General features: G+C 46.5%; 1 protein-coding gene across 1 annotated transcript in view; it reads left to right on the forward strand.

Annotated features, from left to right (window-relative positions):
• The window catches only part of CAMKK2 (calcium/calmodulin dependent protein kinase kinase 2), a 47,278-nt gene that overhangs the window by 19,516 nt on the left and 12,837 nt on the right, over positions 1-14,925 (forward strand). Inside the window, 9 exon segments of the mRNA XM_032472225.1 lie at positions 463-516; positions 1,232-1,283; positions 3,397-3,530; positions 5,818-5,854; positions 11,081-11,102; positions 11,228-11,316; positions 12,444-12,604; positions 12,606-12,644; positions 13,298-13,351. Coding sequence (XP_032328116.1) covers positions 463-516; positions 1,232-1,283; positions 3,397-3,530; positions 5,818-5,854; positions 11,081-11,102; positions 11,228-11,316; positions 12,444-12,604; positions 12,606-12,644; positions 13,298-13,351 — 642 coding nt within the window.

Raw genomic sequence — 14,925 nt, forward strand, 5'->3', positions numbered from 1 at the left:
GGGCAGTATCATTGCAGGAGTCAAAAACTCAAATGCCAATAGAGAGCAAGCGAATAATATAAATGAGCAAAGTGTGCTAGGTATAAGACAGTAGGGAGTGGTGAGGACTGTGGTCAACTGTTAACATGTGGAAATGAGGGTTCCAGGAATGAAGCAGGCTAGGTATGAGAGTAGAGAGTAGCGTGGACTGTGGCAAACCGTTAACATATGGAAATGATTTCAGCACCATATGGCCAGATCTTCTAGTTTTTTCAAAAGAGGCTGAGAATCTGGATTTTTATATCCGAACTTTCTGTCTTTAAATGTTGGCCACTAATTCAGACTTTCTAAAAACTGCAGATGCAACAAAATACAGGGTAGATTTTGCCAACAGGCTACCAGTTAGCACCCTCTGTATTAGGATCCTCGTTTTGCAGATCATAACTTCTGGATAGTGTGTCACGGGCATCTCCCTTTATCCAGGGCTCCTATGGCGTGGTCAAGTTGGCCTACAATGAAAATGACAATACCTACTACGTGAGTATCCAGATCCCCCCTCCCGTCCCAATCCTTGTCCAAAAAAAAATGCCTTCTTTCCAGCCCTTGGCTTCCGGGAAGGTTTTCTTAGCTGTTGTCTCACTTTATTCTTATGTCATGTTTATTTTGTGCGTTAGCGGGGAAGTGGGGAAGTGGGGAGTTGAAGGGATTGGCTCAGGAGGATTGAGTCAATAAATTCAGCAAACCTCTCATATCCTTACTCTGGGCTGCCATTTCTACATCCTCCACAGCACCGAGAACCAGGTGGTAGTGAAACAAATTACCCTTGTAGCTGAGGCTTTTGAATCAGTCCAAGGTGGGTTCAAATCTTGGCTCTCCCATGTGCCAGTTGCATGTCCTTGGGCAAGTGATGTAACTGCTGAACCTGTCCCCACGTGTTAAATCTCCCTCACCCATCACTCCTCCAGCTCACTCATGTCTTGATTCAGTGGTAGTGAATCCCAAGGCTTGTGGTCTCCCAGCAGGGAGAGCTGACCTGAAACCTTGGAAGTACCCTCAGGGCCGGAGGGAGGACCCCGGGAGTCTGGCCTCCACATAACCCATAGCTGCTTGACCCATTCTAATGACAAGATGCTCATGACATTGTTCGGAGGCTGCTGGGGCGTTGAGAGACTGGGCAAGCCTAGGAGTGAAAGAACTCTCCCTCCACCCTCCTCTCCATTTTAACCAGGACTCGGGGGCTTTTCTCCCACAGGCAATGAAGGTGTTGTCCAAAAAGAAGTTGCTCCGACAGGCGGGCTTTCCACGTGAGTTTGTTGGGCCACGGCCTTTGTTCTTAGATGCTGGTGCTGGGGCAGGACAGAGAAGATCCCACTGAATGGTGTCCCCTGCAGAGAGCGCCCTGGGTGGAGTCCCCAAAGATAGTGCTGGGCCTCCTGCTGAGGTTTTTAAATTCATTTTCTTCTAAAAATATTTATTAAAGTGATATAGGTATCAAGTCCAAAAATCCATTAGAGGAAAACAGTCTGACATTTCCTGAAAAAGCTAGACATGCTGTTATCATGTGACCCAGCAGCCTATTCCTGAGAGAATTGAAAACCCATCTTCACGCAAGCTTGTACAAGGCTCATAGCAGCACTGTTCATAATATCCAAAATGTAGAAACAACCCCAAATGCCTGTTAATGGATGAATGAATAAACAAAAGATGGTCTGTTTAGCCAGTGGAATATTATTCAGCAAAAAAAAAAAGAAATGAAATTCTGACACGTGCTACCACACAGATGATCTTGAAGACATTATGCCAAATGAAAGAATCTAGACACAAAAGACCACAACCACGTATTGTATGATTCCACTTATATGAAATGTCCAGAGCAGTTGAATCCATAGAGACAGAAAGCAGATTAGTGATTGCCCTGGGCTGAGGAGGGTAAGAGGGAGTCTGGGGGGCACTATTAGGTATGGGGTTTTTTTGGGGGGGGGCTTGAAAATGTTCTGCACTTAGTGGAGATGGTTGCATAACCTAAAGAATGTAAAAAAACCCCAAAACATTGGATTATACATTTTTAAATGATGAATTAAAAAAACTTAAATACCATAAGGCATTTCAATTACATCTACAGAAATTCAAGAGAACAGAAGGGCTTATAATGGAGCCCAACAGGTTCTTTCTGCACTCCTCCCTCTCCCTACAGTCAGCCCCTACTTTTAGCTCTTTTAGGAGCTGGTAATTACTGCTTGTGACCAGGTGTAGGTGAGCATGTCAAAGACTGCTCCAACGTAAGCTCCCTGCCAGCAGTGCTGAGCGAAATGTCAGCTTGCGCCAAAAAGAGAAAGCAGATAAGAAATAGAAACCCCATTCCATCACCGGCACTCCTGGTTTATCCTGCTTATCTGACCTCTGAGTCAGATAACATCCTTGTGCTGTTCTTTCTTTTCGAGGGCGGAGGGGATTAGATTTACTTATTTATGTATTTTTAGAGGCGATACCAGGGATTGAACCCAGGACCTCCTGCACGCTAAGCATGCACTCTACCATTTGAACTGTACCCTCCTCCCTTATTTCTTGATTTATTAATTTTTCACATTTACTTCTGACTTCCTCTGAGGACAAATTAAACCACTCCTTACCTCCCATCCCCCGGTGAGGCAATGAGATGCTACCATGATGTTCAGCAACTTTGTTGTTACTGTCCTTGTCACTTTCTTCCTTTTTCCAGCAAACGTAACACGTGTCTTTCCTTTGAACTTGTCCCTCTGTTCACACCCCACTTCTGACATGTGCACCTCTGCTTTTACTTTTCCAAGGCTGACACATCTACACTCGGTTCTGTTCGTCACACGTAGACCCTTACTTACATATAGTACGTAATATAGGTGTTTTGACTATGGTCCTTTCCATCACTGTGGCCTTTTGACTATCAGTCACTGGAGGGCCAAGCCAGTCCTTGGTGTTTTTTTTTTTTCCCTCTCATCGACTCTTACTTCTTTTCCCATCCCTGACTTCATTTTATATCTCTGCTATTTCCGTGAGTTAAAGAGATGAGGAATAATGTTTTTGCCTGCCTCATGGAGTAGGAAAACTGGGCCCCACAGAGCGGATTGTTGAGATAGCCAAGCTAGAACCCAGACTTCTTTTCCTTGTACTTCAGTGAACTCTTGATTCTCACTGGGACCTGGGGCATGGGACAGGAAGGAGGGGGTTAACAGAAGGCTGGGCGAGGGGGCTGGGTCTTCAGCCTCACTAATTTTCAGCGGCAGAGAAGGCAGATGAAGAGAAATCTGTTTAAAGCTGCTGGTGGCATTAGCCACTCCAGCCCCGCTGAGACCCTTCCCCCTTGTTTGTCCTGCCTACAGCCCCCCTCTGCAGAGGAAAGTCTCTTTGTTCTGACCCTGGGATGGTTCATGTCTCCTCCAGGTCGCCCCCCACCCCGAGGCACCCGGCCGGCCCCCGGGGGCTGCATCCAGCCCAGGGGCCCCATTGAGCAGGTGTACCAGGAAATTGCCATCCTCAAGAAACTGGACCACCCCAATGTGGTGAAGCTGGTGGAGGTGAGGTGGCGGGACATGGAGGAGGGAGGGAGGAATGGTGACGGTCCAGTCCTGTCCCTGTTGTTACCGAAATGCCACCCCACTGGTTTCCAGCGAGAGCCGTGTCACATTAAACTGAGAGGTAGTTATTTCTCAGGCTCCTTCACCCTGTTATTTCGTGTAATCCTCACCCCTCCCTAGGACTGTTTATTAACTCCCATTGTAGAGATGAAGGAATTGAGGACTCAGAAGGATACCGAGGCTTGCCTTTCACCCATTTCTGTGTTTTTGGAGCTGGTTCTCTTTCTCCTATGCATGTGTAGCTGTAGCACAAAAGCAGCCACTCGCAGGGAAACCAATGGACCTGGCTGTGTTTGGATTAACTCTACTTACAGAACAGATGGAGCACCTGCATGCTGGTGTTCGCCAACCCTGCTCCAGAGCAGCAATTCTCACCCTTTTTGGCCTCAGGGCCCTTTTATGCTCTTCAAAATTATTGAAGACTCCAAAAAACTTTTGCTTGTGGGGTTTATATTTATTACTGTTTATCACATTCAAATTTAAGACTGAGAAGTTTAAAAATTATTTTTTAATTCATTTAAAAACAACAATAATCCTACACATTAACATAAGTGATAATTTTTTAAAGAGAAATAACTATTTTCTGAAACAAATGTAGTGAGAAGAGTGATGTAGTTTTACATTTTTGCAAATGGTGCTGTTGTTGTTAATGTCTGGCTTCATAGAAGACAGTTGGATTCTCTTATCTGCTTCTGTATTCATCCTGTTGTGACATCACGTGTCATGTGGTTTCTGGAAAGTCCTTGTATACCGGTAGAGAATGAGAGTGAAGAAGGCAAATATAGTTTTGATTTTAGAGTTTTAGAATGAAAATAGTTTCGCTCTCATGGACTCCCTGAAAGCATCTTGGGGACCCCCAGAAGTCCCCAGACCACATCTGGAGTACCTCTGGTCCAGAGGACAAGGACTTGTAAACAGTGTGTGATAAAGTACTTTATTGGCTGTACCTTCAAGGTGCTATGAGAGTAAAGAGTGGGAGCAGCCAGCTCAGCCTGAAGGCTTTCAGGGGATGGCCTTTGTTGTTCCCTGGATGGAGAAGACAGGGAAGGGGACTGCAGGGGAAGGAATGGCATATGCAGAGGACTGGAGGCCTTTACTGGAGGGAGCACATCCTTGCCTTTGGTACATGTGAGAGTCATTAGGCACACCTTGCCTGGGGCCCACTGGGTACAGAACTCTAGGTAGGGAAGTTCCTGGATCTGACTTTTCCTCGAAGGGCAGGGCTTAGGAGGCTGGCTTGCCTGTCCTGGGCCTCTGCTTTGGGTCCATCTCTTTTTCAGGGCTCTTGTTCTGTGGCTCGTGGGTAGCTGGGGAATATGAGTGTGATTTGGAAAGAGGTGGGAGGACCAGGCTAGCAAGGAACCTGCCTTTGTTTCTCCCCAAAAGAAGAGAGATGATGGCTGGAAGCTATCTTCACCTGTCACACTGAGTTTCACAATTTCAACTAACTAAAAAAAAAAAAAAAATTACAGACAGTTCCAAAAAGCTGGAGTCAGCCATCTTAGAGGCAGCCCAAGGGCACTGGGTTTGCACGTGTGTCCGGGTCCTGGCGGGATCTCCCTTCTCCCCAGTGCCCTTGGCATGTGGGCTCCCCACCGAACAAGGCTCTTTGCCAGCTTGCCTGTCCATTCATCAGACGTTTCCTGAGCACCTGCTAGGTGCCTAGTCCTTACAGGGCACCACAGAAGCAACCAAGGTGGATACAATCTGGTGCCTGCCCTTCAGAGAGAGGGAGAAAGATAGAAATAGTGATCACATGAAAGCAGGAAGGCTGTGAGAGAGAGAGAGAGAGAGAGAGACAGAAAGAGAAAGCGCCAGGGCAGTTCCAGGCAGGGAGGCGTCATTTCCTATTGGGGCAGGAGGAGTGTGGACAGGATTTGAATTTCCACCCCAAGGACCAGTCCCTGGTCTCCAAAGAGACAGGTGGGATTCTTTTTCAAGCTGAGAAATTTTCCAGGGGAGGAATCTGCCCCCTCCCTTTTGTAACCTCCTTTCTGGGTGATTTGGACCTGTGAGGATCTTACTTTCCAGATGGCCGTTTGGATCGCACGCTCTGGGTTTTTTCCTCTGCCCTTTATCTTAACTAGGAAAACCGGTGGAAAGCGCAGCCCTCCTGCTGGCAAATGCAGTCATGGGGATGGTGCTTCCTCCCTGCTCATGTCTTCTTTCTCTCTCTTCCTCCCCCTGCTCCTTGTCTCTGGCCTGTTCCATGTGGCTGTGCCAACAGGTCCTGGATGACCCCAATGAGGACCATCTGTACATGGGTAAGAGAGCCCTTGGCTTCTGCCACCCTCGCTCAGGATACTGTACCTGCCAAAGCCCAGGGGTCCTCTCCAGGCATCCCCTGCCCCTGGCTTCTCCCACCACAGACAGCTTTCCCTTTCCTGCTCCGTCTGGACCCCACAGTGAGCCACCCAGAAGGCTGCACCCCTGATTCGAATCAGGAGGTGGGAGGGTGTTCTTGCTGGCGCTTTCTCTGGGTGTCCTAGTCCTTCATTTGCAGATAGTAATTGAGTACCTGCTGTATGTTAGGCATCATTCTAGGCACTAAGGATGCAGTGATGAGTAAGAAAGATGAGGCCCCTGCTCTTAGGAAGCTAGCATTCTAGTCGGGGAAGACACATAGTCAGCAACTACAGTCGGCCCTCCATGTCCCAGGGTTTCACATCCACAGATTCAACCAACTGGGATCAAAAATATTTTTTAAAAAATCCAGAAAGTTCCAAAAAGTAAAACTTGAATTTGTCATACACTGGCAACTATTTACATAGTGTTTACATTGTATTAGATATAATGAGTAATCTAGAGATGATTTAAAGTGTACAAGATGTGTGTAGGTTATATGCAAATACTATACCATTTTATGTAAGGGACTTGAGCATCCACAGATTTTGGTATCCACGGGGTTCCTGGAGCCAGTTCCCCGTGGGTACTGAGGGACGACCATAAAGCAGATAATCAACTTCAGATAGATGTTCTGAAGAAGATTAAACAGGGTGATGTGAAAGAAATCACTTCAGATCGGAGGTGACCATTTAGCACCTGAATGTCAGGAACACAGCCCTGTTACATCTGGGGAAGAGCGTTCCAGGAAGGGGAAACAGCAGGTACAAAGGCCCCAAGGCTGGTGAGAGCTTAGTATGGTTTGAGAAAAATGTGGCTGCAACAGAGTAAACCAGGGAGAGGTGGGTGGGGATGAAGAGGGAGGGCCTGGGAGGCCATGGTGGGGCATTTGGAGCCTTGTGGGGGCCATCGAAGGGTGTGGGCATTGCACACAGAAATGGAAGGCTGCAGGTGTGTCCTCAGAGACCTCATTTTTTAAAAATGAAGAGGATGTGGGGCAGCTCTCAGTCAGCGCTCAGCATAAGTGCTGATGAGGGAAGGGAGAACAGGACTGATTGAGAGCTGGACAGCAGACCATCAGGCCCAGAAAGGCTTGATCAACAGGTCACATGTCCTGGTAATGTCTGGCTTGGGTGGACATTCAGAGTTGGTGCATTTTGAGTGGGGACAGATGTCAGCCAGGAGGGATATCAAGGAGATGAGTGGTGTGGGCATGGCCAGCCCACTCAGGAATCCAGATGTGTCCTGAATGAGCACAGGATGATCCTTCGCTGCACAAGGAGTGCTTAATCACAAAGTACTGGGTCTGAGTTGAAACTACAGCTCAGAGCTCGGTTTCCCCTATGGTAGTTGCTGTGGTTCAATTCCAAGGATGCTGTTGTTTAGGACATTTTATTTTTCATCCCCCCACCCAGGTTTTTATTATGAAAAATGTTAAAAAGTTTTAAAGTTGAAAGAATTGTACAATGAATACTTGTATGTCTACCACCTAGATTCAACAGTTAGTAACTTTCCATCACATTTGCTTTATCAGTCTAGCTACCTGCCCATCCATTTCTCTGTATTTTTTTTGCTGAACCGTCTTGACCCTCCAGCCCCTAAACTTCGGCCTGTATCTCCTACATGATCATAATACCATAACAGTAATTATGCACCTGAAAAAGGTAGTGCCAATTCCCTAAGAGCATCTAGTGTGCAGTCCTTATTCAAATTTTAGAACTTTAAAAACCTTCCTTTAGAAGCAGTTTAAAAGCTACACGGTAAATAACATCCAGTATGTTAACTTAAAGAAATTACGAAACATTTATTATAAAAATATGAACATTACAGAATTGTAGTTTCTCAAAATGTGGTACTACCACCACTTTAAATATATGAAATGATTTTAGGTGGTACATGGACAAACATTTATTTATTTAGTTTTGGTGGGGGGTGGGTTGTTACGTTTGTTTATTTTTAGAGGGGGTACTAGGGATCGAACCCAGGACTTCGTGCACGCTAGGCACGCCCTCTACCACTTGAGCTATACCCTCCCTGCCCTTATTTATTTATTTTTAAAGGAGGTACTGGGGATTGAACCCAGGACCTCGAGCATGCTAAGCATGTCTTTGCCACTGAGTAATACCCACCTGCTCTGGACAAACATATAAAATTTTTTTAGATTTAATTTACCATTATATAGGAAGAACTATAGTCAGCACACTCAACTCATGATTTCTTGGATATCATTACCTGGGATAAGGCTAAAAGTTTTAAAACTAAGGCAATTTAAAGAAAAGTATGAAATAATAGGTTGCGTGGTGTATAGATACGGCCAGTTACAAACCTGTAAGCAAACGTGAAGTTTGGGGAAATACAGAAGAAATCACAAAACGTAAAAGATAAGTTTTGGCTCGGAATGGCATCTCCCGGCATGATTTGCTCCCTTGGGGCCCCAGACCTGACCGAATGGCTTTGGGCTGTTTCCAAAAAGGTGGGTTGTTCATTCAACAGACATTACGGTTTGTCAGGCCCTGTTCTAGGTTCTTTGGGGAACAAAACTCAAACCTCCCTGCCCTCAGGGCTCTTTATTGCTCTGGTGAGGACGGACAGACACACTCAGAGCCAAGTCTCAGGCAGAGGCTTCAAAGGTGACAACACTGTGGAAAAAACTAACCTGAGCAGGATCAGGGGAGCCAGGAGTCCTGGGTTGGGGGACTGGGAAACGGAGTGACTCCTCGAGGTGACATTTGTGTGGGACAGTGGGGACCAGATGGCAGAGGACATTTTATACCGTTGTAAGACTTTGCCTTTTACTGAGTGAGAAGGGGGCCGTTGGAAGGTTTTGTACAGAGCAGTCGAATGAGTATGAAAAGAATGTGACCCAAGCTTCAAAAAGGATTTCCTAAGCCATTTGTACCAGGCAGCTTCATAGTCGGAGTTTTTCACTACTTGAGGTGACAGTGTGGGAAGGAACCATACTGACTTTTGGGATGTGATCCCAGTGGTTGTGAAAAAATGCTGACACAGTTATTTTTTAGTTTCTAGCCACAGCCGAGAGTGGCAAGGGCAGACAGGGCAGCAAGTGAGGCCGGATAGCCGCTACCAGCGAGAGTTCCAACAGCTGCAGGCCTGACCCTCGAAGGGGAGAGAACCTGATCAGTATTTTGAGGTTGAAAGCTTCCCGCCCACTGCTCAGCCCCAGAAAGGGTTAAACTGTTAGTCACAGAAAACAGGCCTGTTTCAACAGGCCAGCTTCCCCCATGCCAACTGAGTTATGATGCACAGAAATTCGTGAAGCAGCTTTTGAAAGTTACGATTTACATAACTAAGGTGGGCAGGGTGGGAGCTGAGAGGACCAGTGCACCTGTCTGTCTGTGGAAGCCTTACCTTCAATGCTATTGCTTTGGCTTCTAACTACAGCCCAAAGCCAGGTAGATGTGCCCCAACTTGGGTCTGGCCAACGCTGGTTGATGAACCTAAACACAGGGTGGGGCGCTGGGGAGTTAAGTCCTTTTTCTAGTCAGAACTTTTAAGCCTTCTTTTTTGTCTGAGGAGCTGGCTCTTTCCCCTTGGCCACCCTTTGGACAGCTTTGAAACAACCTTTGGTTTCTTCCAAAAGAAACTCCAATGTGGGTAGATGATTCCAGAACAAGAGACAACTCCAGAGTCATCCTCCGCTGGATTTTGAAATCCACTGTGCTGTTTTTTCACTTCCTAAAGTACAACTTTATATTTCCAGTTATATTTGTTTAAGCAGAGCAAAATTAAAGTAACTATACCACATGACCCAGCAATTCCACTCCTAGGTATATACCCCTGAGAACTGCAAACAGATATGCACACAAATGCTTGTACATGATTGCCTGTACCTGAATGTTCATAGCAGCATTACTTGCAATAGCCAAAATGTGGAAATGACCCAAATGTTCATCAGTTGCTTAATGAATAAACAAAATGTGGCATCTCCACACTGTGGAATATTATACAGCCATAAAAAGGAACACAGAACTGATTTTGATACACACTACAACATTGATGGACCTTGAAAACATGCTAAATGAAAAAGCCAGTCTTCAAAGATCACATATTATATGATTCCATGTATATAAAATGTTCAGAATAGGCAAATCTATAGACACAGAAGGCAGATTAGTGGTTGTGAGGGGCTGTGGGGAGGGAGTGTGGGGAGTGGGCACAGGGTTTCTTTTCAGGAGGCTGAGAATGTTCTGGAAGTAGATGAAGGCGATGGTTGCGCTGGAGGACATGGAATACTGAATGCCACTGAATTATGCACTTTAAAATAGTCTTATGTTCTAAAAATGTCACCCCAGCCTTTGGAAATGCAAAACATGAACCAGCTCCCCACCAACAACAAAAAGATTGTGCATTCCCTGAATATGATTTCTCTAATACTTGGTGAGGAGGGTCCCCGCATACACAGGGCTGGGCGGAAGTTGGCATGTGGTGAGGCATTTGCTTGTTGAGTGTGAATGTGAGTCAAGAGGGGTCCCTGTTTGGTAGGAACAGGTTAAGTTGGCCTTTGTGGTGCTGAGATCTGCACCCCCACCTCCAACTTTCAGTCTTGGTTTGGATTGAGACTTGCAGGAAAGGGTTGGAGGGCCAGCTGATCTGAGAGGCTTGGAGGAGTTGAAACAATATTATTCAACAGTTCTTGGTTTGTAGCCTGACGGGGCCTGCAAGCTTGGGAAATGTGATAGGAGTCAGTGAAACCTGTTGCTGCTCTTTCTTGAACTGAAACTTTGCTAGGGTTCAGAAGTTGCATAGGGCTACTTCCCTGTGCCTAAGTGATGTCTGGGCTGTGTCCCCTTTGGCTTGTTCTTTGGCATAAAGTGGCTCAGGACCTGGGTGTGACTAAGAGGACATGGCTTGGCATCAGTCGTATCCCTGGAACCTCCGAGGTATGAGAGGAAGATGAGAGGTGTCCCAGGGACACCAGAACTCTCTGACCCCTGGCCTCCCGATGAAAACAGAAAAGCAGAACCGTCAGTGGCTTTGATTCAGTGGACTGTTCCTCTCCCCAGCCCCAATATCAGTCTCAGTGTTTCTCTGTGTTTCTAGGGGTTGCTGGGAGTTGGGGAGGAGGGGGAGGAAGATGGATTTCCAGTTTCCCAATGTAACCATTCACCCCCTTCTCTATCCTACAGTGTTTGAACTGGTCAACCAAGGGTGAGTGTCCCCATTCCCAGCAGGTATGATGCCTGAAGCTTCTCGAGCTGCAGAACTGAGAGAGGTGGTGAGAGGGGTCAAGGGCTGGTGTGCATCTGCTTTTCATGCCTGTATTGACCTTTCAGGCCTGTGATGGAAGTGCCCACCCTCAAACCACTCTCTGAAGACCAGGCTCGTTTCTACTTCCAGGACCTGATCAAAGGCATTGAGTACTGTAAGCGAGGGCTGCGAGAGGACTCTCACCCTGGGGGTGGTTAGCATTTCCAGGTAGTGGATGGAAAGTGGAGGGTTTCTTATTTCCCTCCTGGAGCACAGGGAGGTGGGCAGCAAACAAAATTGTCTTGAGATGCAGCGTCATGAAAGGCTGCAGAGAGCCCTCCCGGGGCCATGCCTTCGCTAGCAGAAACCCTTCCAGCCAGTCAGCAAAATTAAGAGCAATGGTGATAGTGACCATTTATCTAGCAGTTTCTATGTGTACCAGGCACTGTTAGGGGCTCTACTTGCATCGTTCCTTATTCCCAACAGCCTAGGGTCCTGTTAACCTCCTGGAACCTTGGTTCTCCATCTGTAAAATGGGAATAAAATATCTCTCACCAGGTTTGAAATCAGCCAGTACATCAGTAGTTCTTATTGGCAGCTGTCCTTTCTGCTTCTGGTTTTAAGCATTTTAACTCATACCCTTTGCCTATGATATAGCGTTGTTGTGAGATTGAAATGGGGTGAATGGGAAGGACTTAACACAGGGCAAGGCCCCAGACTGGGCACTCTGCAGAGGCAGCTGCTGCTTTTGTTACTGGTATCATCATTTCATCATTGTCATCATCATCACGGAAACACAGTTGCATCTTCCAGACCATAAGATTGTCCTCTCCCGTGGGCTGACGTGCAGGCAGGAACAGTTAGCCAAGTCCCCAGTCCTGCTGTGCTTCACACTTCAAATCGACCTGCTTCCCAGTCATTGCTGGCTTGGTGAACAGGTTGAGTGATGGCATTAGTAAATGAAAATAGTTGACTGTCACAAGTCTTGAGGCTTCCAGCTGGGAGCCAAGCTCAACAAAAACTCTCCAAGCACTGTCACTGATGACTTAGACTTTTGCTGGTGATTACCAGTTGCTGTTGGCAGGCGGTGTTTCGCTCCTCAATTTGGGGGACAGGAGAACGTTAGGGACACTCCCCTTATCTTTCAGAGCCGTGGCTGCTTCAGCAGTTTTGGGAAGGGCCTGGGGCTGTGGGAGAACAGAGGGGTCCATGCCTTTGTCTCTGGGCGGTGTGGGCCACGTGGGGCTCCTCACATGGCTTTTCTGCCCCCTCTCTCCCATTCTGCGTCAACCTTGCCTTCAGTGCACTACCAGAAGATCATCCACCGGGACATCAAACCTTCAAACCTCCTGGTCGGAGAAGATGGGCACATCAAGATTGCAGACTTTGGTGTGAGCAACGAGTTCAAGGGCAGCGACGCCCTCCTCTCTAACACTGTGGGCACGCCTGCCTTCATGGCGCCAGGAGTCGCTCTCGGAGACCCGGAAGATCTTCTCTGGGAAGGTAGGTTTGGACCTGCCCGTGATGCAGAGTTCTGCGGTGCTAGGGTCCTTTCAGTTGTAAGTGACAAAAATCCAGCTCTAACTGGCTTAAACAGTGAATCCACTGGATCATATGGATGAAGAGTGGGGTCAGTTTGGCTCCAGGTATTCAAATAGGACTGTCTCTCCATCTCTCAGCTTTGTTTTCCTGGTTTGTTGTCCTCCCCAGGTGAATGTGTCACCTGCAGCTCCAGGCTGCTTTCTGCCCGTTTACCAGCCTCAATAGAAAGAGCATTTTTCTTTCTGAAGAGCTCCAGCAAAAATCCTGGATTTGGCTCTGATTGGCCCAGTGTGGATCATGTGCCTATCCTTGAACCAATCACTGTGCTTGGGGGAAGTGTTGCTCTCATTGGACAGTTCTGGGTCATGTGCCCATCTTGAACCAATCACTGTGCCTGGGAAAAGTGTTGCTGTTATTGGCCAGGCCTGAGTCACTGTGCCCATTCAGAGGCATGGGTTGGGAGACAGGAATAGCACCACCCAAACTCCCATGAGAAGTTAAGAAGAGATGGTTCCCCAAAGGAAAGCTGGGGGATTGGATGCTGGATAGGTGAAAGCAGAAGACCCCCTTTACCACCCCTTGTCCCCTCACATGGAGCTCTCTTTTTCTTGCAGGCATTGGATGTTTGGGCCATGGGTGTGACGCTGTACTGCTTTGTGTTTGGCCAGGTAACAGGCCTGTCTGCTGGGTGTTGTGGGTAGCCCCTTTGGATTAAGAGTTACCCTTGCAGGGAGATAGTACTTATTCACTTAAAAGTTATTTCATTGTATTTCCACCGTGAGATCTGAATATGAAAAAGAATGCCTCCCCAGATGTACAAATCTGTATATGATAGTCATATCTGTGAAAAAATAAGCTGTTAAGACAGAAGGATTGGCAGAGTCTCTAGAGATTGTAAATACAGTAGTTGATGAGTTTAGGGCGAGGACAGCAAAAGTGCCACCTCTACCCATTCCTAAACCCGAGACAGACATCACTAATCACTCTTTCCTCCTGAGCCCAATAACTGCTTTGATGTTCTTCTCAACAATGTTTCTAGAAGCTGTTGTTGGAGGAATAGAATTGGAATGGAAGTTAAAACCCTTTTAGCATTATTGATTTAGGGATTGCTGTTTTGCCTTATTTTTTGTTGTTCTTTTGTTGTTTTTATATTACTGGTATTTAAGGGTTTCTATTTTTAACTCTAAAGTTCAGATTGATTATGTGAGCAATAGAAGTGTGGATATTCTTGTTCATGAGCTTGTCCTTCTATTGAGGAAAGCTTAAGAAACTGGTCCCATGAGGAAGTAAAGGAGTTTATAATCTCCTCCCCCCACCCAACATTTGATTAGAAAATTTTCAATTATAAACAAATTTGAAAGAATTGTACCTCTTTAAAAATGCTTCAGAATGCATTCATTAGCTAGAGCTCACTATTTGTTTTCATTTTTAATTTTGGGGTGAAATTTACATGTAATAGAATATACAGACCTTAAGTATACTATTTAATAAGTTCTGTCAAAAGGATACACCTGTGCAATCCAAACTCTTAAGTTCCTGCTCTTAGTGAAGTCATTTTCCTTCTGTGACCTCTTCCAACTTTGGGGCACCCCACATACAGATTCTTTTTTCCAGGACAATACCTGAACTCCTCCTGGGTCAGGCCTTCCGCCAAGTAAGAGCATCGGCCTGTCACCCAGGAGGTGGTACGTGAACAGGCTCCAGGTTCAGCCCAGTCCAGGCTTGAATCCCAGCTTTGCAATTCCTGGGATCCGTCACCTCTCTGAGCTTCCATTTTTCCCCTCTGTAACATGAGAATAATATTTACTATTTTCATGGCTTCTGAGAGGATCAACAGAAATAATTCAAGCGTTCTTAATTCAGCAGGCATTTATTGAGCCCCTGCTTTGTCCCAGAGATGTTTCTGGGCACTGGGTGTCAGCAGTGAGCAAGACAGGCAAAAATCCCTGCCCTCCTGGAGCTGACGTTCCAGTGCAGGAGTTAAACAGTAAACAAATACAAATGTAATATAACGTCAGGGGAAGGTGCTATGATGGGAAATCACATGGAGGTGGAGGGGGTCTCTGTTTTAGAGCTCAGGAAGGCCTCCCTTTGATCAGATACTTGAATGATGGGAGGAAACAAACTCTGCAGATGCTGGTGGGAAGAACATTCCAGGCAGAGGTAACAGCCACTGAAGTGTTGGTTCTGCAAAACCTCAGTACAGGGCCTGGCCAAGGCCAAGCCCTCACAAATCACCACT

Source organism: Camelus ferus, chromosome 32 (genome assembly GCF_009834535.1).
Source record: "Camelus ferus isolate YT-003-E chromosome 32, BCGSAC_Cfer_1.0, whole genome shotgun sequence".
NCBI classification, from domain to species: domain Eukaryota; kingdom Metazoa; phylum Chordata; class Mammalia; order Artiodactyla; family Camelidae; genus Camelus; species Camelus ferus.